The sequence below is a fragment of the Nomia melanderi genome, chromosome 4, assembly GCF_051020985.1.
Source record: "Nomia melanderi isolate GNS246 chromosome 4, iyNomMela1, whole genome shotgun sequence".
NCBI classification, from domain to species: domain Eukaryota; kingdom Metazoa; phylum Arthropoda; class Insecta; order Hymenoptera; family Halictidae; genus Nomia; species Nomia melanderi.
Window position 1 is genome coordinate 78,421 of NC_135002.1, and position 22,067 is coordinate 100,487.

A 22,067-nucleotide genomic window follows, 5' to 3' on the forward strand; every position below is an offset into this window, starting at 1 on the left:
TGTACATACCTCGGTACACATGCCTACTAGGTACACCATGCCTAGGTACTTTATTATAGCATTCTGTACGAGCGGTAATATTTGAATTTATCATTGTCAACTGCCATCTGGCAACGACTCGGTGAAACGTCGTTGTCGGGTTGCTCTGGAATATACGCGCGGTGTATCTATATCAATTTATACTTGATATTGTGTCGTGTAACGCTTACCTTCGCAACGATTTACCAGTAAAGTGACTACTGTTGAAGGTATAAAGGGTTAGGTTCGTTTACGATGCTTTACAGTTAGTTGGCTTCCAATGTATAAATCTCTGAAAGTATAAGCGTGACGCTACAACAGACGTTCTAATTATCACAAAGAGTGACTGGTATATATTTGATGTTCGAAAAATGAGCCGTAGAAGAGTTCACGAGGAAGACGATGGATACGGTAAATTCACGCATTTCATGTATTTCCATAGAATTTCCAGAAATATCGTAGAAATTTGAATCGGGAAGCATTTTTGCTTGTCGCAGGATGCGCTTATTCGCAAGAAATTCGAGATTTCGGATTACAGTTGTAATCATCGTTATATTTGTTCGTACCTTTTGTAATAATGTAAATTTTTCTAGAACGTGCGTACAAAAAGCGCAGGAGAGTGTCCGAGAATCAAGAGATAGAGGATCGACTGGAATCTCTTATTTTAAGGGTTGGAGAGAAGTCTACGTCGTCTTTGGAAAGTAATCTCGAAGGTTTGGCTTCTGTATTGGAAGCTGATCTAGGATTGTTTCGTAGTAAAATACTTAGAATTTTGACAGAATGTGCGATTCGAATGCCAGAGAAATGCACAATCTACACTACTCTTGTTGGTTTATTAAATGCGAAAAACTTTAACTTTGGCGGCGAATTTGTTGATTATATGGTGAAAAATTTTAAAGATGCGTTAAAGGCTTGTAAATGGGACGTTGCTAGGTACTCGCTAAGATTTTTGGCCGATTTAGTAAACTGCCATGTTTTATCTTGTGGATCTTTAATGCAGTTGTTCGATAACATGTTGGATGCTGCCAACGAAGACGGAGTGCCTCAAGTGAGACGCGATTGGTACGTAGAAGAAAATAATCGGTTAAAATAAAGACGAACGAAATTGTAATGGAATAATAATGTAATTGAAATTTCATAGGTACGTGTACGCTGTACTATCGACCTTACCTTGGGTCGGACGAGAAATATACGAGAAGAAAGAGCAAGAATTGGATCACTTGATGGTGACGATAGAAATATTTCTGAATAAACGAAGTAAGAAGCATCAGCCGACTTTAAGGGTTTGGTCGAGCGATACACCTCATCCTCAAGAAGAATATTTAGATTGCTTATGGGCCCAAGTGCGGAAACTTAGGCAAGACAATTGGGCAGAGAAACATATTCCTAGACCGTATTTAGCGTTCGATTCAATATTGTGCGAAGCATTGCAACATAATTTACCAACTATAATGCCGCCGCCTCATCACGAATCGTATTGCTACCCCCTACCTACAGTTGTTTTTCGGATGTTTGATTATACAGATTGCCCCGCCGAAGGTCCTCTATTGCCCGGGAGTCATGCTATCGAAAGATTCCTGATAGAGGAGCACTTGAGGCAAATAATTAATAATTACTTTTACGAAAGAAAAGATTGGTGAGCAGCAGACCTCTATGTACCATTTTATTCGGCAGACGAAGAATTTCTATTTCTATCTGATTGAATCGTATTATAGCGCGGCACAGCTGTTGAACTTTCCGTACAAAGCAAAAATACCATTGGATTATTGCATCGTGGAGGTAATATTTGGTGAATTATTCAGATTGCCGTCACCGAAGCATCTGGAGATTTGTTACGGATCAATCTTGATTGAACTTTGCAAGCTACAACCGTCAACTATGCCGCAAGTAAGATTTTTCTTGTTTCCTTCGGAACGTTGGAACCCGGTAGGATTACTTGTTCTGTCCGAATATCTGAATACCTTTACATGTTCTTGTAGGTTTTAGCGCAAGCAACGGAGATATTATTCCGTCGCATAGACAGCATGGCTGCTACTGCGTTCGATCGGTTTGTTTGGTGGTTCGCGTATCATTTAAGTAACTTTCAATTCCGTTGGTCTTGGGAGGACTGGGATTCGTGTTTGCAACGCGATCCGGAACACCCGCGTCCAAAGTTCATTCGCGAAGTACTTCTTAAAGCTTTACGGTACAAGAACACTCGTCAGAGAAATTAACAACAAGTCCCGCTGCGAGTCGAATAATAATTTTCCAATATCTATTTAGATTATCGTATTATCAGAGAATACGAGACATGATGCCGGAATCGTACGCTGACTTGATTCCAGCACCACCGGAGCCTATTTACAAGTACACTTCCGAAGGGGCTAGTGAGTAGAATGAAATCTGCGCGATGTTGGCTGGATCTGAATATCGTGATCCGTCGACAGCACATTGTCGCATACATCGATGTTTGTTTCACAGGTTCCCTTCCCGGTACAGCCGCTGCTCATGAACTAGTTGTTTCTATTAGACGTAAGTGTACACCGGAAGAAGTGTTGAACGTGTTGAACACATTGCCCGGTCCCAGGGAAAATGAAGAGACAAATAATTTCAATCCTTTGAAAATTGATGTTTTTGTACAGACTTTATTAAACCTAGGATCGAAGAGTTTTAGCCATAGTTTCGCAGCTATAGGGAAATTTTATTACGTTTTTAAGGTAAACTTTCAAGTAGCCTCACCCCGTTCGAATACTTGGGAGTAAATGTTGCGCGTCTACAACATTTCAGGTTCTCGCGGAAACAGAGGAAGCGCAGATATGCATTTTAAGAAATATGTACTCGTTGTGGAAGAATCATTACCAAATGATGGTCGTTTTAACGGACAAGTTATTAAAGACGGGCATCATCGAGTGCAGCGCCATCGCGAACTGGATATTTTCCAAAGAGATGGCATCGGAGTTTACCAAGTACGTTACGAATCATCCGCTCTGGCAATAATATTCGAGTAATTGCGTGCAACTGTAATTCGGCAGGCTATACATTTGGGAGATACTTCATTTAACGATCCGAAAGAAGAACAAGCACGTGACCAAGTTGAGCACGGAATTGGCCGAAGCACGAGAGAAATTGAGAAGAGCGGAAAGTAGATCTGGATCATCGTCGGAGGATGAGGATAATAATAAAGACAGGAACAAGGAGAAACCGTCGGAGGACGTTGTGGAAAGAATGGAAGAGAAACTGGAGGCAGCACAGGCTGATCAGAAAAATCTGTTTTTAATCATTTTTCAGGTGAACATTGATCAACTAGTTTGACGAAAATGTTGAAATTTCCTCGAGTTAACGACGCGCTTGTTTTCCAGCGGTTCATAATGATTTTGTCCGAGCACTTGGTACGTTGCGATACCGACGGCATAGACTATAATACTCATTGGTACAAGTGGACCATAGGGAGATTACAGCAGGTGTTCCTAACGGTAAGTAATCATTTCGAGTAATTTTTGGGAAATATTCGAAATATTCGAAATAAATCTTTAAAATCTTTAAAATCTTTAAAATCTTTAAAATCTTTAAAATCTTTAAAATCTTTAAAATCTTTAAAATCGTTGGATTTCTTTACATTTGCCATTTCGTGTTACAGCATCACGAACAGGTTCAAAAGTATTCATCGACATTAGAAACCCTGTTGTTTACGCCGGATCTGGACCCTCATATTTTGGACGTATTCCATCAGTTTGTTTCGCTTCGAGCATGAGCGTGACATTCACGGTAACCGTGAATGAAAATTTCCTTCCTTGAGATGCAAGTTGAAAATCCATGGTTAGAAAGAATCGTGGCTTTCGATGATGGAGAAAATGGTTGTATCAAGAGTGAAGTGTAGGGACGAGAATCCAGATTACATTAACGTTACGCACGGAACGAAAACACCTTTTCATAATTACATGACGAATCACATAATGTTATGTGTAAATGTTTACGGTTTTGTATTGCTGTTTATTTCCTCGTGATGTAAATATCGAATATATTTATCCACCTCCATGCAAACATTCTATTCGTAAAGAATTTACCCAAGTAAAATGTACGTAAGGATAATAAAGTTGGTGTAAATGAAAAGTCGCAGGCCACGCGCGCACACACTGTACACCGTAAGTTACACGAACAAATAATATCAAGTATATCACCATTGCATCGTGTCAGTTGACTATGCGAGACTCTCTCGAGGGCGTTTACTTATATCATAGACGACAGAACCGTGAAATACGATGCGGCCAGACGCGAGACCTGTGGAAAGGTTTCAATATGTAATACGCACGCACGCACGCACGCACGCACGCACGCACGCAATTGTAATACGAACTGCTAAAAACGTTTCCATGTTGACCACTGTCAGCTTGAAGGCAACCAATTGGCAAGGCATCAGGGTGTTTAAAATGAAGAATCGATAAATGACCTTGGTCTTTGAATCAAAGAAGCACCACATACATTCTAGCCTGCAATGGTAATCGTCGGAAGGGTTAGACTCGCGTTACGCTCTTCGCGGAGGAGTAATTTGCGGTATTTACGCGTCATAGTAGACGTTCTCGCTGTAGTTTGAAAGTCTCTGGCCAGCAATACAAACTTGGAACAAGTGAAGTTCCACAGCTACCAGCCAAACCAACATCCTGAACGCCACGTCGAGGTTGTCTCGCTTGATCAGTATCTGTGAAAGAGATGAACGATCGGGGGAAAATTTGTGCAAGCGCAACGTCCGCGTGCTCGATATACCTTAACCACGTACTTCCACTGCACACGCGCTCAGGCATAAGATGTGCAAAGAAATTTCCGAAAACAGTTCCACGGAGAACATCGATTGGAGAGTATTCAGGAACCTGAAGCATCGCGAAGCATCGTTAGAGATATATCCGGCACGCGACAGACAAGTTGGCCAGCGACGACATTACGAGTAGAATATATAGTAGAATAGATTAGTTGCACTCACTCGAGCGCTCTGTTATGTTCGACGATAGAGTGCGAGACATTCCGAAATACTTGCGCTTCCTCTTCCGGTGAGAATTTCTCGACTGTCACGGTTTTCCACTCGTCACCGTTCTTCAATATACTCTTGTCCAAAATGTAAGCTGTCTTTAGCTTGAATCTGTCGAGAGAAAAGTCCATCGAGGAGAAACGTTTGATTGGTTTGGACGATAAGTAACCGTCAACGTCGAATAGCATACCCTGTCACCTCGAACAGAGTGCAGCAATGATGAATAGCGACTATGTAGAAGATGTCGAGCGCTATGACCATTCCTATCGTTACCAGGGATGCATGGTAAGTGTGCGCGGTGATGAGGTAGAAGTATTTCTCGTGGTCGACCTTGTAGTCTACTTCGTACAAAAATTCTGGTGGCTCGGTAATGTTGCCGTGGTTCCTGGCCCGTTGTATCATCGGTACGATCGGGATCATCAAGTACACTATTAATGCCAGCCAGGTTTGCACTGAAACGAAATAGAGAGTAACTTTTCCATATACAGTATATACTGTACAACTAGCTGTAATTCATTTACCCTGACTACTGGTGACGTAGAATTTTCCAGTGACGACGGAGGCGTGGTAAATCCGCTTCTCCGGCAGCTTCATGCATCGCTCCGTATCGCTCTGTATTATTGCGAGTAGCTCCTTCACCTGTAACACACACACACACACACACACTCGCACACTCGCGCACAGGTATGCTCGCTTACCGTTTATCGCGAAGCTATGCATTATTCGGCTAATCGCGTATCCTCTGTGTGTTTCGAACCTTTCCCGAGTTCATCATAATATGTATATATTTCGTACAGGAAATGGCCATCACGAGAAACGCTGGCAAACACTGGATAAATTTGTTATAACGTCTCTCTTCGAGGTATTCCACCGCTCTGGTCACCTAAACAAATCGATCGTTCGAAATTGTCAAGTTGAACGTGTGTGCCCTCTTCGAGAACAAAGGGGGAACGTGTCGCGTATTTGAAAGAGTTGGTATAAAAGCGTGCGGCATGGTACTGTTCACCATTACGAGAAGGCTCGTAATAGAGGCGAAACGCGTTACGATACAGGCTTGTATTCGTTTGCACGTTTACGCGTTTAGTTTCCTCTGGAAAACTGTGCAACTTGGAGAAGACTTTGTTGTATTTCGAGTGGTATTCTACGCGTTACTATACTAATGGAGAATACTGCAAAGTTTTCCTTCGCAATTCCGTTCGAATTCAGGAACAAAGTTCCAGCCCGGTGTCGAGTCGTCCCGGAAGAAGCGTAAGAAAAGTTGTCGCGCATCACGGACATTCACCACTAAAAACAGAACCCGAGCGTTCACACTGTTCTCACAGGGAAGATTAGCGGAAGAAAGACGAGATTAATTATGAGACTACCTGATCGATCGGCGAATTCGTTTTGAAAGGAAATCGAGTCGAGGGCATCGCCTCGCTGTGTAAACGGAACGATTTCTAATGGTTATTCCTATTTCATTCCTACTCTTTCTATTCCTCCTGTTATTCGTATTATTATCATGACGCGACGAAAACATGTGTGCGCTAAGGAGAAAGAACGATTTCTCCTCTCGAGCTAGCCTGGCGGGACGGAATTACGAGAATATCGACGGAATAACGACGGAATAACGACGGAAGAATGATGGAAAAATGACGAGGGTGGCGAGGGTGGCGGTGATTTGATCGATCGCGGTTGTCCCATAATTCACAGGCTGTGTAATTTTCTGTGATTCACCTTTGATTGACAGCACAATTTTCTTGCTCCGGTGGCGTTCCTTCGACCGAGACGTTACGCGTGCTTGCGTGTAATTTCAACGTACATCTCGGACAACGTACGTATCGTCCAGGCGATTTCTCTGCGCGTGGCTGCGACTGATCCAGACGTTTACCCAGGGATAATCGCGGTGGACAGACCAGCGGTGATGGATTTCTTCGATCATCCCGGCTGCTCGACGACCAGGTTTTATCTGAAAGTCATGGGCCTGTGGCCCGATCAGCGGAGGTCTGTCCGAATCGGTCTGCAGATATTTATACTCGGCAGTATCGTTAGCATTTCTATCCCAGAGGTAAATTCTTTGTTGTCGTGCTCCTCGAGATGATATTGTAGAATCATAGATTCTATCCTATTCCAATGTAAAGTAACGCGTTGCATGCCATGTCGAATCGAATCGAATTACTATAATTGACTCGAATAAAGGAGCACCGTTTGAAAAGATTTCTATATTAAAATCATCGAGTATCACCTCTGTTTCGTTCCCGTTCCCGTTCCCGTTTTCTATTTTGCTGTGTGAAATCGCGTGGCATTCGACGCGTTAAATCCTCCCTCTGCACTGTCCGTGTGTCAAGTTTCCTCCGTTTTTTTATACAATGTTAATTCTATCATTTTTATTCGAACGTAAGATTCTTATCCTGTGCACCGCAGGAAAGAAGAATTTTTCTTTAGTCCTTTTATATGGCGTTCGTGCAATGGTACTGTTCGATCGGCAGAATCGTTTAGCTGCAACCACGTAGGTTGATTTTCTGGCTACAGAAAAGTTGGAGGTAACGCAACTATTTATGAAAGCGTTCGTCGACTGTTTGGAAAATCGCTTTCTGCCAGACAAATTGGATAAGGTAGTTGCAACGTTTAACGTCGTCTCGATCCTTCTGGCCAATATCGTTCGTAACGGTGTAACGCTTCTCGCGCTTGAAAGATGATACGCTTTTGGTCGGCCTGTTGTACTAGAAAATACGAAAGTTCTTTGGGAAAGTCGCGTAACGTTGAAAATCTAAACGAATTCGGGAATTAAAAGGTTTCGCGAAACAAGCGTGAGACGCGTTCAACGAAAAGATTGGCTGTGATCGATACCCTGAAGCTTTTCGAAAGGTTCGATGATCGGTTACCATCGAGTCGACCAAAGAAATTGATTTATTATATTTTATTATATTTATTCAACTCTGTTGGCTCCGCGTATCCGACACCTCGCTTACAACGTCGAGGATAATACCGTGAAGTACGATGCCGACAAACGTGTCATCTGTAAACAAGCATCACGCGATATGACGAGTAATGGAACAAATCATTTCTTCCAGAGAGAGAGAGAGAGAGAGAGAGAGAGAGAGAGAGAGAGAGAGAGAGAGAGAGAGAGAGAGAGAGAGAGAGAGAGAGAGAGAGAGAGAGAGAGAGAGAGAGAGAGAGAGAGAGAGAGAGTGTGTGTGTGAGTTTGGTAAATGTGTCGAAGAATGTTCATCTTTTACGAACCGCTTGGAAGGTTTGCATGTTCAACACTATCAACTTCATGGCGACCAGTTGGCGAGGCGTCAAAATGTTGGTAATCAAGAACCGATAAATCACCTTACTCTTGGCGGAAAACGTGTACCATGCGCACTCGAGGCTAGAAGCAGAATTATTCGAATGTTGTTCGAACGGTAGATTACAGGTGTTTCGAGCGACGATGATATTCCTTACGCGTCGCGATAGACGTTCTCGCAAAAATCCGAATATCTCTGCCCGTTGAGGCAGAGGAAGAACAAGTGGACTTCCTGGCCCACCAGCCAGACTGCCATTCCCAGTACAACGTCGAATCTCTTCAGATTCAATAGTATCTGGAAGACATCGAGACACGATAGATAGACGAGAATCGTTTGAATCGTACTGTGCATTCTTGCCGAGCCCGTTCGATCCGACCCGTATGCGGTGACGTACTTCTACCGCGCTGACGCTCATGCACAGAATGGTTAAAAACACTTGAAAGAATAGTGCCGTGGAGAAGGTCGATTGGAGAAGCAACGTGTATCTGAAGCATCGTTAGAGCGATCCGTCACGCACACTACTTTTCCGATTGTCTCGTATAGGACAAATGCTGGAGAGAAACGATTCCGCTTCGTTGTCGATTCGGTTTCACCGTGAATGTATCGGCATCGAGCTCTCACCGCGATCGGTACGTAACGAGGCAAGTAGAATCGTTTCTCTCCACCGTGCGCGTTCGATGGAACGCGTCGTTGGTATCTTGGTTGCGCACCGATCCGAGCCGTTCCGTACTTACTCGAGAGCCCTACCGTGTTCCCTGATGGAACAGGTCAATTTCCGCAACACGTGCTTCTGTTCTTCCGCTGTGAATCGTACGACGTTCACAGCTTTCCATTCGTCGCCTCGGTACAGGATCTCCTCGTTCAAAATGTGTGCCGTTTTCAACCTAAATCTAGACTCGTATCTTTCAATGCGACGCTCGTTTCGAGTCGACTCGAACGAGCAGAGTACACACGTACCCTGTAATAGAGAATAGAATGCAAGAGTGTTGAATGACTACGATAAACAGCGAGTCCAGCGCCACAATCATAAACACCACCAGCATAGTGGTGGAGTAGCTGTGCACGGTGATGGCATAGTAATATTTCACGTGGTCGATGTTATACTCCAGCGGGAGAATCATTCTCGGCTCCGTAACATTCTGGAGGTGCCTGATGTCTCTTAGAATGTCCAGGATCGGAAGCGACAGGTATGTCGTCATTGCGAAGGTCACGTACCCTGGAAACTCGCAACTCCAATGAAAACGGTCTACTTTGAACGGAGAATTCTGGAGAGCGTACCTCCGAAAGCTAGAACGAACAGTCTGCCCTGCGAACTGTGTCGGTCGAGAATCCGGAACTCTGGCAGATCCTTGTAGCGTTCGTTGTCGTTCTTAATCGTCGAGAGTATCGTCTTCACCTGGAACGCCGCGGATTCGAGGCGTCAACGATCGAATCTCCTCGAACGAAACGCGGGGAGAATTTACCTTGTCCAAGTTGATCAGTGCGTTCGCGTATTTCACCAACGCGGCGACCAACGTGGTGACCGGCGGGATGGACTGAATACTCTCGCTGTACCTTTTTTCCAAAAACAGCTGTACCCCTTTGTTCATCTGAAAACGAGCGAGCACGTTCAACTGTATCGTGTTCGGTGCGAGCAAGCTCGATCTTTCCGCGAGAGCGAGTCGAGGGTGTACCGGCGTGCCAGTCGAAAGCGGAGAAGCACGGTGAAGCCAAAGTAGGCGTGAGTCTACTACATCTAATCGTGCGATCGCGTGCGATTTTCCATCTGCGACGAACCACCTCCGTTCCGATTCGACGTCGACTCGACAAACGCACGCGCACGCGCACGCACACGCTCACGCACTCACACACACACACGCGCTCGCGCGCACGCACACACACACACACACACACACACACACACACACACACCGTACACGCCGGTGGACGGGTGGCAAAGGGAGGACACGCAATGTCTTTGACCGTGAGGCGAGCGGTCTACGTTAGATCCTCGGACTACTAATCGGTACTATTCGGAGAAATTGCAATTTACCGTGGTCCCGTTACTCGATTGACAGAGATGTCATTTCCGCTGGATCGATCGCAATTTCCTCGCACTCGTGTGCTTCCCTCCGCGGACGGACACGGCGGGGGCTCATGGAAATTTTAATGCGACCCCTAGCTCCGCGTGCCAACCGACGACTCGGTCTCTGGACGGGCGTTCATCTACAGGTGTGTTGCCAGCTTTAGTCGTCGTTGTCGCATGACGTGTCATCCTGTCGGGAGAGACAGGGAAACCAGGGACGGAATCAGTGATGGATTTCTTCGATCATCCGGCTTACTCGTTGACCAAGCGGATGATGTCGTTCTTCGGCGTGTGGCCGTTCCAGCCGATATTTGCCCGCAAAATCAGGCAAACGGTGATGATCCTCGGTGCTACGAGTCTATTGATACCGGAGGTAACACGTTTTCTATTCCGTTTCTCGCGGGCGAATGTGTGTGTGCCTGTTTGTCTCTGCAAAAACAACTGTAAATCGTCCACCCTACTGCTTTCGTTCCGTTTTCCAATTACCCTGTCAACCAAACTGCACTGCACTGCATCAATTCGAGTGGTCGTTTTACATGTTGCTCGTGCGACGGTGTAGTGGTTGCCGGGAAAGGTGCTCCAGTAGTTTCTGTTCTGTCCATGCTGCGACACCTTGCTCAATGTGTTCGGAGATCATTGATCGGGCAGCTGAAAGTCTCGAAGCGTCGGAGAAAAGTTATATTTAAATGCGCAGTAAGAACCCGCGACGCGTTCAACCGCGTTCTCATTGTCGGTAGAACTTATTCGGTGAGTCTCTGTACGCTAGATTCGGCCAGAGAATGCGTAGATTCCGCGAGCAGGGTTAATATACTCGTAAGGATCAGGTGAAAATCGACTAGCGTCGAGGGGACAACAAACGGATTTATTGGATACTCAAATATAGTTCCTACATACCCGGCACACTCCGTACAACTATACCAGCTCCTCATCCTACGTTACCTATACCGCCGATAACAATACCGTGAGATACGAGGCCGACAGACGTATCACCTGCAAAGGGAAACTGCGCGTCAAGTGTATTCCCAACAACAGTGGATCGCAAACGAATTCTAATGATATAACGGGAAGGAGAGCGTTCAAATGCATACAGGTATCAAGAAGACGACACTCTTACTCACCGCTTGAAAGGTTTGCATGTCCAACACCATCAATTTCATGGCGACCAACCGGTGAGGCGTGATGGTGTTCATAACGAAGAACTGATAAACGACCTTACCCTTCGCGCAAAAAGTGTACCACACGCACTCCATGCTGGAAGCATAGTTATTCGGTTGATGTTCGATTCTCGAATGATTACGTGTTTCAAGTGATTCCTTACGCATCGTAGTAGACGTTCTCGCTATAGTCCGACAGTCTTTGTCCATTGAAGCAGAGGAAGAATAAATGCATTATCTGGCCTACCAACCAGAGCATCATTCCTAATACAATGTCATAGTTGTTCATGTTCTGCAGTATCTGGAACATTTTAATACACCACTATACTGAAGCTTCGTAGCGTACGCGACACGAGTCGGTTCGATTTCACGTGAACACGCACTTCCACCGCGCTGACGGTCATGCATACGAGAGCGAAGAACACTTGAAAGAACAATGCGGAGGAGAACGTTGACTGGACAAGGTTTACGTATCTGAAGCACAGAATTGCTGTCAATCGAGTTGGCGATCCGCTTCGGATGTTGTTATCTCCCTGCTGAAAATTCTCTCAAAACTGAGTAGTTGCTCTTAGTTGATGTACGAACCGTTAACAGAAATGAAAAGAAATGTACGAAACGCTTGGTAGTTCTAGGGTTAAAGATCCAGTTTTGCACTTACTCCATGGCCGACATGTGCCCCGCGACAACACGTAGAACTTTCCGGAACACGAGGCTCTGTTCTCGCGTCGTGAATCTTCCGACGTTCACGACTTTCCATTGGTCATCGTGGCAGAGGATACTCTCATTCAAGACGTGAGCGGTTTTCAGCTGAAATCTACAAAGGAAACAATCGCAATTATTAAGCGACCGATCCGTCGGTCAACCTGCTCTCTCGTTGAACCCGTTGGCACTGGCAGCTTGACCATTTCAAGCATTTCGGCATTACAGTGTGGCGCGATTCTTGGCTAAATGGTAGAACGATATTCGAATAAGGTATCGAGTAAAGCGCGAATCGGGATTCGAGAGCAAATTTTTCTCGTGCGACGGAAACTCTCGTTATCACGGTTCATTTCGGGTTCACTTCAGACCTGAACCATCAGCCGTCCGCTGTGCGTGCAGAAACGGTGGAAATCACTTACCCTGTGATAGCGAATAGTAGGCAGGAGTGTTGGATGACTACAATGAAGAACGAATCGAGCGCGACGATAACGAACACCGTCAGAGCAGACGCGGCGTAAGCGTGCACCGTGATGTGGTAGTAATATTTTGAATGGTCGATGTTGTACTCCATCGGGTGCAGCAGTTTCGGCTCGGTGATGTTCCCGCGGTTCCTCGCGTCCCTTATGATTTCCGGCAACGGGAGCGACAGGAATAGCAGTATCGCGAGGGTGAGATATCCTGAAACGTGACACGCGGTCAACCATCGGCCGTGTCCCAACAGCCTGCAGGCGATACTTTTCGGCACGAACATACGATCGACGTACCTCCAAAGATACGAACGATCAGTCTTCCCTGCCTATCGTATTTAGCGAGAAGTCGTGACTCCGGCAGGTCCTGGTACTGTTCCTTGTCGCTTTTGATCAACAGGAAAATGCGCTTCACCTACGAACGGTGAATCGGATCGTCGAATCAAGAACGAGAAAACTCTTCTGACAACAACCGACCGGACGAACCCCCTTCTTCTAGAGCGCTACTGGAAGAATGCTAGCAAAGCTAGAAGGTAGATGGTTCCGTAAAGCTTTACCTTTTCCATCTTGCCTATGACGTTCCCATACTTGAGCAACGCGAGGACAACCGTGATCGATGGCGGCAGGGCCTGGACGAATTCGCCGTACTTTTTCTCGTAGAACAACAGCCTCGCCTTGTTCAACTGAAAAATTAACGCGATCAGATTCAGATGCCTCCTGTTGACGCATTTCGTTACCCTGCGGCAACTCCAGCGAACAAAACCGATTACGTTCCGGCGCAATTCGAAACCGAAATAATTTCTCCCACGGTACTTTGTCGAACGAACGGCGAATGGGAAACGGGAACGGACGCGATTACGCGAAACCTGCGGCACTTGGCGATTGAGACATACTGTAATGCCATACTTTGCGTCTGTTCGAGTTTGAAAAAAACGATGGAAGTATTCGTCAGGCTCCGTCGATACGCGATAATCGCAGGTTTCTAAATGCGTTCTAAATGCGCGATTCCAGTTTCCAATCATATCGTTGATTGTCTCTCGAATGAAAGTCTGCGTAAGACTACTCTTTTCCACGAACGGCTTGTCCTAATCGATTTGCGTCAGGTTGCAATATGTGTCAGTGTTTCCGGCTGTTCTGCATATATCCGAATGAGAGAGCGAACGAGCCCAACTCGAATGCACCCCGTCTACTGCCGGCGTTTGCGAAAGGGTCGCGAAGAGGGAGGTAACTTCTTGCTCTCGGCAGGAAGCGTTCAAGTATATTCGAGTCGCACATTCGAACGCTCCCTGCGCTGCCTACGAGGACCGACGCCTGTCAGGTTGCCGGATATAAGTAAGCCCGCGTGACGTACGAACGATTGGTATACGATTACTAGTAGTTATCAGTAACGATGATAATTGGGGTTTACCGTGCTGTCTGGTCGACGGACGTGTCGTTCCCCGGCTGTCATCATACTTTCCGCTGGATCGATAGCAATTTCGTCGGCGCCGTCAACCCCTCACCGTGCACAGACTGGCGAAACGTTATTAAAGATTGAACCGTGTAACGAGTAGGAGAGCCCACTGTCAGTTTTCGCCGGTATTGCCCGTTAAATCAAGCGCGGTCGCAGGCACGAAACAGAATGGAAGCCAATGGACGGAAAGCTATGGATTTCTTCGACCATCCGGCATACGCGTTAGTCAAGCGCTTAATGTTGTTCTTCGGCGTGTGGCCGTTCCAGCCGGTGTTGACGCGCACCGTTAGGCAAGCGGTGACGATCCTCTGCTTGATTAGTGTAATGATACCGGAGGTAACACGTTTTCCATTCCGTTTCTCGTGGGCGAATGTGCGTTGGAATTGTCTCTGGAAACACAAGTGTAAATCACTGACAAACCTACAGCTTTGCTCCGGTTTTCCTATGACTCTGTCATCCAAACTGCACTGCACTGCCTCTGTTCGTGCGGTCGTTTTACATGTTGTTCGTATGACGGCGTAGTGGTTTTCAGAAAAGGTGCTCCAGTAGTTGCGAGTACTTCTATCGTTTCACCAAAAGTACTTTGGCCTCCAAGAAATTGCATTGCATTCGATAGCTAGAAGGGTCCATGCTGCGACACCTTGCTCATTGTGTTCGGAGATCATTGATCGGGCAGCTGAAAGTCTCGAAGCGCTGCAGCATGGCGGAGTTCCGAACAGCCAGGGAAAAAATTGGGTTCGGAAGACGAAGGAAACACTGTTTGTCCTCCGAAACGTTAAATACGAAGTGATACGTTACCCGTCGGAGAAAAGTTATATTTAAATGCGCAGTAACAACCCGCGACGCGTTCAACCGCGTACTCATTGTTGGTAGAACCTATTCGGTGAGTCCCTGTGCGCTAGATCCGACCAGAGAATGAGTAGATTCCGCGAGAAAGGGTAGTATGCTCGTAAGGATCAGACGAAAGTCGACCACCGTCGTAAGGACAACAAACCGATTTATTGGATACCCAAATATAGTTGCTACATACTCGGCACACTCCGTACAACTATACGAGCTCCTCATCCTACGTTACCTATACCGCCGATAACAACATCGTGAGATACGAGGCCGACAGACGCATCACCTGCAAAGGGAAACAGCGTGTCAAGTGTATTCCCAACGACAGTGGATCGCTAACGAATTCTAATGATATAACGGGAAGGAGGCCGTTCACGTGATTACCGGTATCAAGAAGACGACACTCTTACTCACTGCTTGAAAGGTTTGCATGTCCAACACCATCAATTTCATGGCGACCAACCGGTGAGGCGCGATGGTGTTCATAACGAAGAATTGATAAACGACCTTACTCTTCGCGCAAAAAGTGTACCACACGCACTCCATGCTGGAAGCATAGTTATTCGGATGTTACTCGGTTTTCGAATGATTGCGAGTCTCGAGTGATTCCTTACGCATCGTAGTAGACGTTCTGGCTATAGTCGGATAGTCTCTGTCCATTGAAGCAGAGGAAGAATAAATGAATTACCTGGCCTACCAACCAGAACATCATTCCTAATACAATGTCATAGTTGTTGATGTTCCGCAATATCTGGAACATTTTAATACACTACTATACTGAAGCTTCGTAGCGTACGCGACACGAGTCGGTTCGACCTCACGTGAACACGCACTTGCACCGCGGTGACGGTCATGCATACGAGAGTGAGGAACACTTGAATGAGCAGTGCCGAGGAGAACGTTGACTGGACAAGGTTCACGTATCTGAAGCATAGAATAGCTGTCAATCGAGTTGGCAATCTCTAACTCGATTCCTATGTTTGTATCGACACTAGGACCACCGTACCGGTCGGCACCAAACTGATTCGAATGTTGTTATTTCGCTGCTGAAAATTCTCTCAAAACTTAGTAGTTGCTCTTAGCTAATGTACGAACTATCAGCACCTAGCGTTAAAGGTCCAGTTTTGCACTTACTCCAGGGCCGACATGTGACCCGCGACAGCGCGTTCAACTTTCCGGTACACGAGGCTCTGTTCTCGCGTCGTGAATTTTTCGACGTCCACGACTTTCCATTGGTCATCGTGCCAGAGGGTACTCTGATTCAGGACGTGAGCGGTTTTCAACTGAAATCTACAGGAGGAAACAACTGCAATTATTAACCTGGATCATCAGCCGTCCGCACTGCGTGCAGAAACGATGGAAATCACTTACCCTGTGATAGCGAATAGCAGGCAGCAGTGTTGGATGGCTACAATGAAGAACGAATCGAGCGCGATGATCACGAACACCGTCAGAGCGGACCCGGCGTAAGCGTGCACCGTGATCTGGTAGTAATATTTTGAATGGTCGACGTTGTACTCCATCGGGTGCAGCAGTCTCGGCTCGGTGATGTTCGCGAGGTTCCTCGCGTCCCTTATGATTTCTGGCAACGGGAGCGCCAGGAATACCAGTATCGCGAGGGTGAAGTATCCTGAAACGTGACACGCGGTCAACCGTCGTCAGTGTCCCAACAACCTTCAGAGTATTCTTCAGAGCAAGAAAGAACGATCGATTTGCCTGCGAAAATTTGAACGATCAATCTTCCCTCCGCATCATATTTAGTGAGCACGCGGGACTCCGGCAGGTCCACGTACTGTTCCTTGTCTCTTTTGATCATCAGGAGAATGCGCTTTACCTGCGAACAGTGAAAATCTTCAGACGAAGGCGCCACTGGAAGAATGCTAGCAATGCTAGAAGGTAGAAGCATTACCTTTTCCATCTTGCCTATGACGTTCCCATACTTGATCAACGCGACGATTCCCGTGATTGCTGGCGGTAGGGCCTGGACGAATTCGCCGTACTTTTTCTCGTAGAACAACAGCCCCGCCTTGTTCACCTGAAAAATCAACGTGATCAGCTCCAGAATTTTCCCACATTTCGTTTCCCTGCGGCAACTCCAGCGAACAAAACCGATTACGTTCCGGCGCAATTCGAAACCGAAATAATTTCTTCCACGGTACTTTGTCGATCGAACGGCGAATGGGAAACGGGAACGGACGCGATTTCGCGAAACCCGCGGCACTTGGCGATTGAGACATACTGTAACTTTGCGTCAGTTCGAGTTTGAAAAAAACGATGGAAGTATTCGTCAGGCTCCGTCGATACGCGATAATCGCTGGTTTCTAAATGCGTTCTAAATGCGATTGTCTCTCGACTGAAAGTCTGCGTAAGACTACTCTTTTCCACAAACAGTTTGTCCTAATCGATTTGCGCCAGGTTGCAATGTCTGTCGATGTTTCGAGATGTTGCAGATAGTTTCGAATCAGATAGCGGGAAAGCGATGCCACTGATCCCGCAAAGAATGAGTCAAACTCAAATGCACCCGGTCTAATGTCGGCGTTTCGGAAAGGGTCGCAAAGAGAGAGGTAATTTCTGGAACTCGGCAGCTGGCGTCCAAGTATTTTCGCGTCGCACATTCGAACGCACGCTGCGCTGCCGACGAGAACCCACACCTGTTAAGTTGCCGCGTATAAGTAAGCCCGTGTGGCGTAAGAACGATTGGTATACAATTACTAGTAGTTATCAGTAACGATGATAATTGGGGTTTACCGTGCTGTCTGGTCGACGGACGTGTCGTTCCCCGGCTGTCATCATACTTTCCGCTGGATCGATGGCAATTTCGTCGGCGCCGTCAACCTCTCACCGTGCACAGACTGGCGAAACGTTATTAAATATTGAACCGTGTAACGAGTAGGAGAGCCCACTGTCAGTTTTCGCCGGTGTTGCCCGTTAAATCGTGCACTGTGGCCGGCACGAAACCGAATGGAAGCCAATGGAGGAAAAGCTATGGATTACTACGACCATCCGTCCTATGTGTTGGTGAAGCGTTTGATGTTGCTCTTCGGCGTGTGGCCGTTCCAGCCCGTATTGGCCCGCAACGTCAGGCCAACGGTGGCGATCCTGTGCATTACGAGTACGATATTACCGGCGGTAATATTTTCTATTCCGTTTCTCGTGGGCGAATGTGCGTTGGAATTGTCTCTGGAAACACAAGTGTAAATCACTGACAAACCTACAGCTTTGCTCCCGTTCTCTTATTACCCTGTCATGCATACTGCACAACACTGCATCAGTTCGTGTGGTCGTTTTAGATGTTGTTCGTGCGACGGTGTAGTGGTTACCGGGAAAGATGCTCCAGTAGTGGCGAGTACTTGTATCGTTTCACCAAAAGTTCTTTGGCTTCCAAGAAATTGCACTGCATTCGATAGTTGGAAGGGTCCACGCGGCTACACCTCGCTCAATGTGTTCGGAGATCATAGATCGGGCAGCTGAAAGTCTCGAAGCGTCGGAGAAAAGTAATATTTAAATGCGCAGTAAGAACCCGCGACGCGTTCAACCGGGTTCTCATTGTCGGTAGAACCTATTCGGCGAGTCTCTGTGCCCTAGTTCCGACCAGAGAATGAGTAAATTCCGCGAGGAAGGGTAGTATGCTCGTAAGGATCAGACGAAAGTCGACCAGCGTCGTGAGGACTTCAGACCGATTTATTGGATACTCAAATATAGTCCCTACGTACTGGGCACACTCCGTACAACTACATGATGACCTCATCCTACGTTACTTATACCGCCGATAACAACATCGTGAGATACGAGGCCGACATACGCATCACCTAGAAAGGGAAACTGCGTGTCAAGTGTATTTCCAACAACTGTGAATCGCCAACGAATTCTAATGATATAACGGGAAGGAGGCCGTTCACGTGAATACTGGTATCAAGAAGTCGACACTCTTACTCACCGCTTGAAAGGTTTGCATGTCCAACACCATCAATTTCATGGCAACCAACCGGTGAGGCGAGATGGTGTTCATAACGAAGAATTGATAAACGACCTTACTCTTCGCGCAAAAAGTGTACCACACGCACTCCATGCTGGAAGCATAGTTATTCGGATGTTACTCGGTTTTCGAATGATTACGAGTCTCGAGTGATTCCTTACGCATCGTAGTAGACGTTCTGGCTAGAGTCCGACAGTCTTTGACCATTGAAGCAGAGGAAGAATAAATGCATTACCTGGCCTACCAACCAGAGCATCATTCCTAATACAATGTCGTAGTTGTTGATGTTCCGCAATATCTGGAACATTTTAATACACTACTATAGTGAAGCTTCGTAGCGTACGCGACACGAGTCGGTTCGACCTCACGTGAACACGCACTTGCACCGCGCTGACGGTCATGCATACGAGAGTGAGGAACACTTGAATGAGCAGTGCCGAGGAGAACGTTGACTGGACAAGGTTCACGTATCTGAAGCATAGAATAGCTGTCAATCGAGTTGGCAATCTGTAACTCGATTACTACGTTTGTATCGACACTAGGACCACCGTACCGGTCGGCACCAAACCGATTCGAATGTTGTTATTTCGCTGCTGAAAATTCTCTCAAAACTTAGTAGTTGCTCTTAGCTAATGTACGAACTGTCAGCATCTAGTGTTAAAGATCCAGTTTTACACTTACTCCAGGGCCGACATGTGACCCGCGACAGCGCGTACTACTTTCCGGTACACGAGGCTCTGGTCTCGCGTCGTGAATTTTTCGACGTCCACGACTTTCCATTGGTCATCGTGCCAGAGGGTACTCTCATTCTGGACGTGAGCGGTTTTCAACTGAAATCTACAGAGGAAACAACCACAATTACTAAGCGGCCGATCCGTCGGTCAGCCTGTTCTCTCTGATAGATCGGTTGGCGCTGGCAACTTGATCCTTTCGAGCGTTTTCGACATTACGAGCATTTCTGCGTTACGGTGTGACGCGCTTCTTGCCTAAATGGTAGAATGATATTCGAATAAGGTATCGAGGAAAGCGCGAATCGGGATTCAAGAGCAAACTTTCCTCGGGTCACGGAAAGTCTCGTTATTACGGTACATTTAGATTTCATTTCAGACCTGGATCCTCAGCCGTCCGCACTGCGTGCAGAAACGATGGAAATCACTTACCCTGTGATAGCGAATAGCAGGCAGCAGTGTTGGATGGCTACAATGAAGAACGAATCGAGCGCGATGATGATGAACACCGTCAGAGCAGACGAGGCGTAAGCGTGCGCCGTGATCTGGTAGTAATATTTTGAATGGTCGACGTTGTACTCCACCGGGTGCAGCAGTTTCGGCTCGGTGATGTTCCCGAGGTTCCTAGCGTCCCTTATGATTTCTGGCAACGGGAGCGCCAGGAATACCACTATCGCGAGGGTGAAGTATCCTGAAACGTGACACGCGGTCAACCGTCGTCAGTGTCCCAACAACCTTCAGAGTATTCTTCCGAGCAAGAAAGAACGATCGATTTGCCTGCGAAGATTTGAACGATCAATCTTCCCTCCGCATCATATTTGGTGAGCACGCGGGACTCCGGCAGGTCCTCGTACTGTTCCTTGTCCCTTTTGATCAATAGGAGAATGCGCTTTACCTGCGAACAGTGAAAATCTTCAGACGAAGGCGCCACTGGAAGAATGCTAGCAATGCTAGAAGGTAGAAGCATTACCTTTTCCATCTTGCCTATGACGTTCCCATACTTGATCAACGCGACGATTCCCGTGATTGCTGGCGGTAGGGCCTGGACGAATTCGCCGTACTTTTTCTCGTAGAACAACAGCCTCGCCTTGTTCACCTGAAAAATCAACGTGATCAGCTTTAGAATTTTCCCACATTTCGTTTCACTGCGGCAACTCCAGCGAACAAAACCGATTACGTTCCGGCGCAATTCGAAACCGAAATAATTTCTCCCACGGTACTTTGTCGAACGAACGGCGAATGGGAAACGGGAACGGACGCGATTACGCGAAACCTGCGGCACTTGGCGATTGAGACATACTGTAATGCCATACTTTGCGTCTGTTCGAGTTTGAAAAAAACGATGGAAGTATTCGTCAGGCTCCGTCGATACGCGATAATCGCAGGTTTCTAAATGCGTTCTAAATGCGCGATTCCAGTTTCCAATCATATCGTTGATTGTCTCTCGAATGAAAGTCTGCGTAAGACTACTCTTTTCCACGAACGGCTTGTCCTAATCGATTTGCGTCAGGTTGCAATATGTGTCAGTGTTTCCGGCTGTTCTGCATATATCCGAATGAGAGAGCGAACGAGCCCAACTCGAATGCACCCCGTCTACTGCCGGCGTTTGCGAAAGGGTCGCGAAGAGGGAGGTAACTTCTTGCTCTCGGCAGGAAGCGTTCAAGTATATTCGAGTCGCACATTCGAACGCTCCCTGCGCTGCCTACGAGGACCGACGCCTGTCAGGTTGCCGGATATAAGTAAGCCCGCGTGACGTACGAACGATTGGTATACGATTACTAGTAGTTATCAGTAACGATGATAATTGGGGTTTACCGTGCTGTCTGGTCGACGGACGTGTCGTTCCCCGGCTGTCATCATACTTTCCGCTGGATCGATAGCAATTTCGTCGGCGCCGTCAACCCCTCGGCGTGCACAGTCTGGCGAAACGTGTTTAAATATTGGAGCGTTCCCCTCGGCACCCTGTACTGCCGGTATTGCCCGTTAAATCAAGCGCGGTCGCAGGCACGAAACAGAATGGAAGCCAACGGAGGAAAAGCTATGGATTTCTTCGACCAGCCGGCCTATGCGTTGGTGAAGCGTTTGATGTCGTTCTTCGGCGTGTGGCCGTTCCAGCCCGTGTTGGTCCGCACCGTCAGGCCAACGGTGGCGTTCCTGTGCATTACGAGTACGATATTACCGGTGGTAATATTTTCTATTACGTTTCTCGTGGGCGAATGTGCGTTCGAATTGTCTTTGGAAACACAAGTGTAAATCACTGACAAACCTACAGCTTTGCTCCCGTTTTCCTATGACCCTGTCATCCAAACTGCACTGCACTGCATCAGTTCGTGTGGTCGTTATACATGCTGTTCATGCGAGGGCGTAGTGGTTACCGGGAAAGATGCACCAGCAGT

The 22,067-nt window shown here is 46.9% G+C and overlaps 5 protein-coding genes across 12 annotated transcripts; 1 reads left to right on the top strand and 4 right to left on the bottom strand.

Annotated features, from left to right (window-relative positions):
* The first annotated feature begins 165 nt into the window (after window positions 1–165).
* Cbp80 (nuclear cap-binding protein subunit 1) lies at window positions 166–4,143 on the top strand. Its single transcript, XM_031993316.2, has 11 exons — window positions 166–429; window positions 612–1,080; window positions 1,160–1,654; window positions 1,734–1,905; window positions 1,998–2,203; window positions 2,281–2,384; window positions 2,479–2,714; window positions 2,785–2,963; window positions 3,030–3,285; window positions 3,357–3,470; window positions 3,635–4,143. Exons 1-11 carry the CDS (start codon window positions 390–392, stop codon window positions 3,746–3,748), a joined length of 2,385 nt encoding a protein of 794 aa, XP_031849176.1. The 5' UTR covers window positions 166–389; the 3' UTR covers window positions 3,749–4,143.
* Window positions 3,967–10,094, bottom strand: LOC116434711 (uncharacterized). Its single transcript, XM_076366660.1, has 15 exons — window positions 9,963–10,094; window positions 9,753–9,878; window positions 9,568–9,685; window positions 9,247–9,505; window positions 9,024–9,179; window positions 8,684–8,774; window positions 8,447–8,583; window positions 8,240–8,372; window positions 5,539–5,656; window positions 5,208–5,469; window positions 4,973–5,128; window positions 4,772–4,862; window positions 4,557–4,693; window positions 4,352–4,484; window positions 3,967–4,275 (listed from the first exon to the last, which is right to left on the bottom strand). Exons 2-15 carry the CDS (start codon window positions 9,876–9,878, stop codon window positions 4,225–4,227), a joined length of 1,968 nt encoding a protein of 655 aa, XP_076222775.1. The 5' UTR covers window positions 9,963–10,094; the 3' UTR covers window positions 3,967–4,224.
* Window positions 10,095–11,199: 1,105 nt separating this feature from the next.
* Window positions 11,200–14,218, bottom strand: LOC116434710 (uncharacterized). 3 transcript variants are annotated; one of them, XM_076366681.1, is made up of 9 exons: window positions 14,083–14,218; window positions 13,232–13,357; window positions 12,972–13,089; window positions 12,627–12,885; window positions 12,167–12,322; window positions 11,892–11,982; window positions 11,673–11,809; window positions 11,473–11,605; window positions 11,200–11,344 (listed from the first exon to the last, which is right to left on the bottom strand). In XM_076366681.1, exons 1-9 carry the CDS (start codon window positions 14,125–14,127, stop codon window positions 11,294–11,296), a joined length of 1,116 nt encoding a protein of 371 aa, XP_076222796.1. In that variant the 5' UTR covers window positions 14,128–14,218; the 3' UTR covers window positions 11,200–11,293. The 3 variants fall into 3 exon arrangements, 2 of the variants coding, with proteins under 2 accessions (XP_076222796.1, XP_031849190.2); XM_031993330.2 differs by lacking the exon at window positions 14,083–14,218 and adding an exon at window positions 13,568–13,837; XR_012998390.1 differs by lacking the exons at window positions 11,200–11,344; window positions 11,473–11,605; window positions 14,083–14,218 and having other exon boundaries at window positions 11,773–11,809; window positions 11,892–12,044; window positions 13,232–13,878.
* An 895-nt stretch (window positions 14,219–15,113) lies between these two features.
* Window positions 15,114–18,367, bottom strand: LOC116434715 (uncharacterized). The gene is made up of 9 exons (XM_076366445.1): window positions 18,288–18,367; window positions 16,877–17,051; window positions 16,684–16,801; window positions 16,339–16,597; window positions 16,102–16,257; window positions 15,801–15,891; window positions 15,582–15,718; window positions 15,382–15,514; window positions 15,114–15,253 (listed from the first exon to the last, which is right to left on the bottom strand). Exons 1-9 carry the CDS (start codon window positions 18,365–18,367, stop codon window positions 15,203–15,205), a joined length of 1,200 nt encoding a protein of 399 aa, XP_076222560.1. The 3' UTR covers window positions 15,114–15,202.
* Window positions 17,762–21,856, bottom strand: LOC116434712 (uncharacterized). Of its 6 annotated transcripts, none has more exons than XM_076366667.1 (10): window positions 21,352–21,462; window positions 20,642–20,767; window positions 20,449–20,566; window positions 20,104–20,362; window positions 19,625–19,780; window positions 19,324–19,414; window positions 19,105–19,241; window positions 18,905–19,037; window positions 18,208–18,776; window positions 17,762–18,147 (listed from the first exon to the last, which is right to left on the bottom strand). In XM_076366667.1, the coding sequence occupies exons 2-9, from the start codon at window positions 20,648–20,650 to the stop codon at window positions 18,726–18,728; spliced, it is 954 nt and encodes a 317-aa protein (XP_076222782.1). In that variant the 5' UTR covers window positions 20,651–20,767; window positions 21,352–21,462; the 3' UTR covers window positions 17,762–18,147; window positions 18,208–18,725. The 6 variants fall into 6 exon arrangements, with proteins under 6 accessions (XP_076222782.1, XP_076222780.1, XP_076222777.1 ...); XM_076366665.1 differs by lacking the exon at window positions 21,352–21,462 and adding an exon at window positions 20,972–21,283; XM_076366666.1 differs by lacking the exon at window positions 21,352–21,462 and adding an exon at window positions 21,487–21,856 and having other exon boundaries at window positions 17,788–18,147.
* Between the last annotated feature and the right edge of the window lie 211 nt (window positions 21,857–22,067).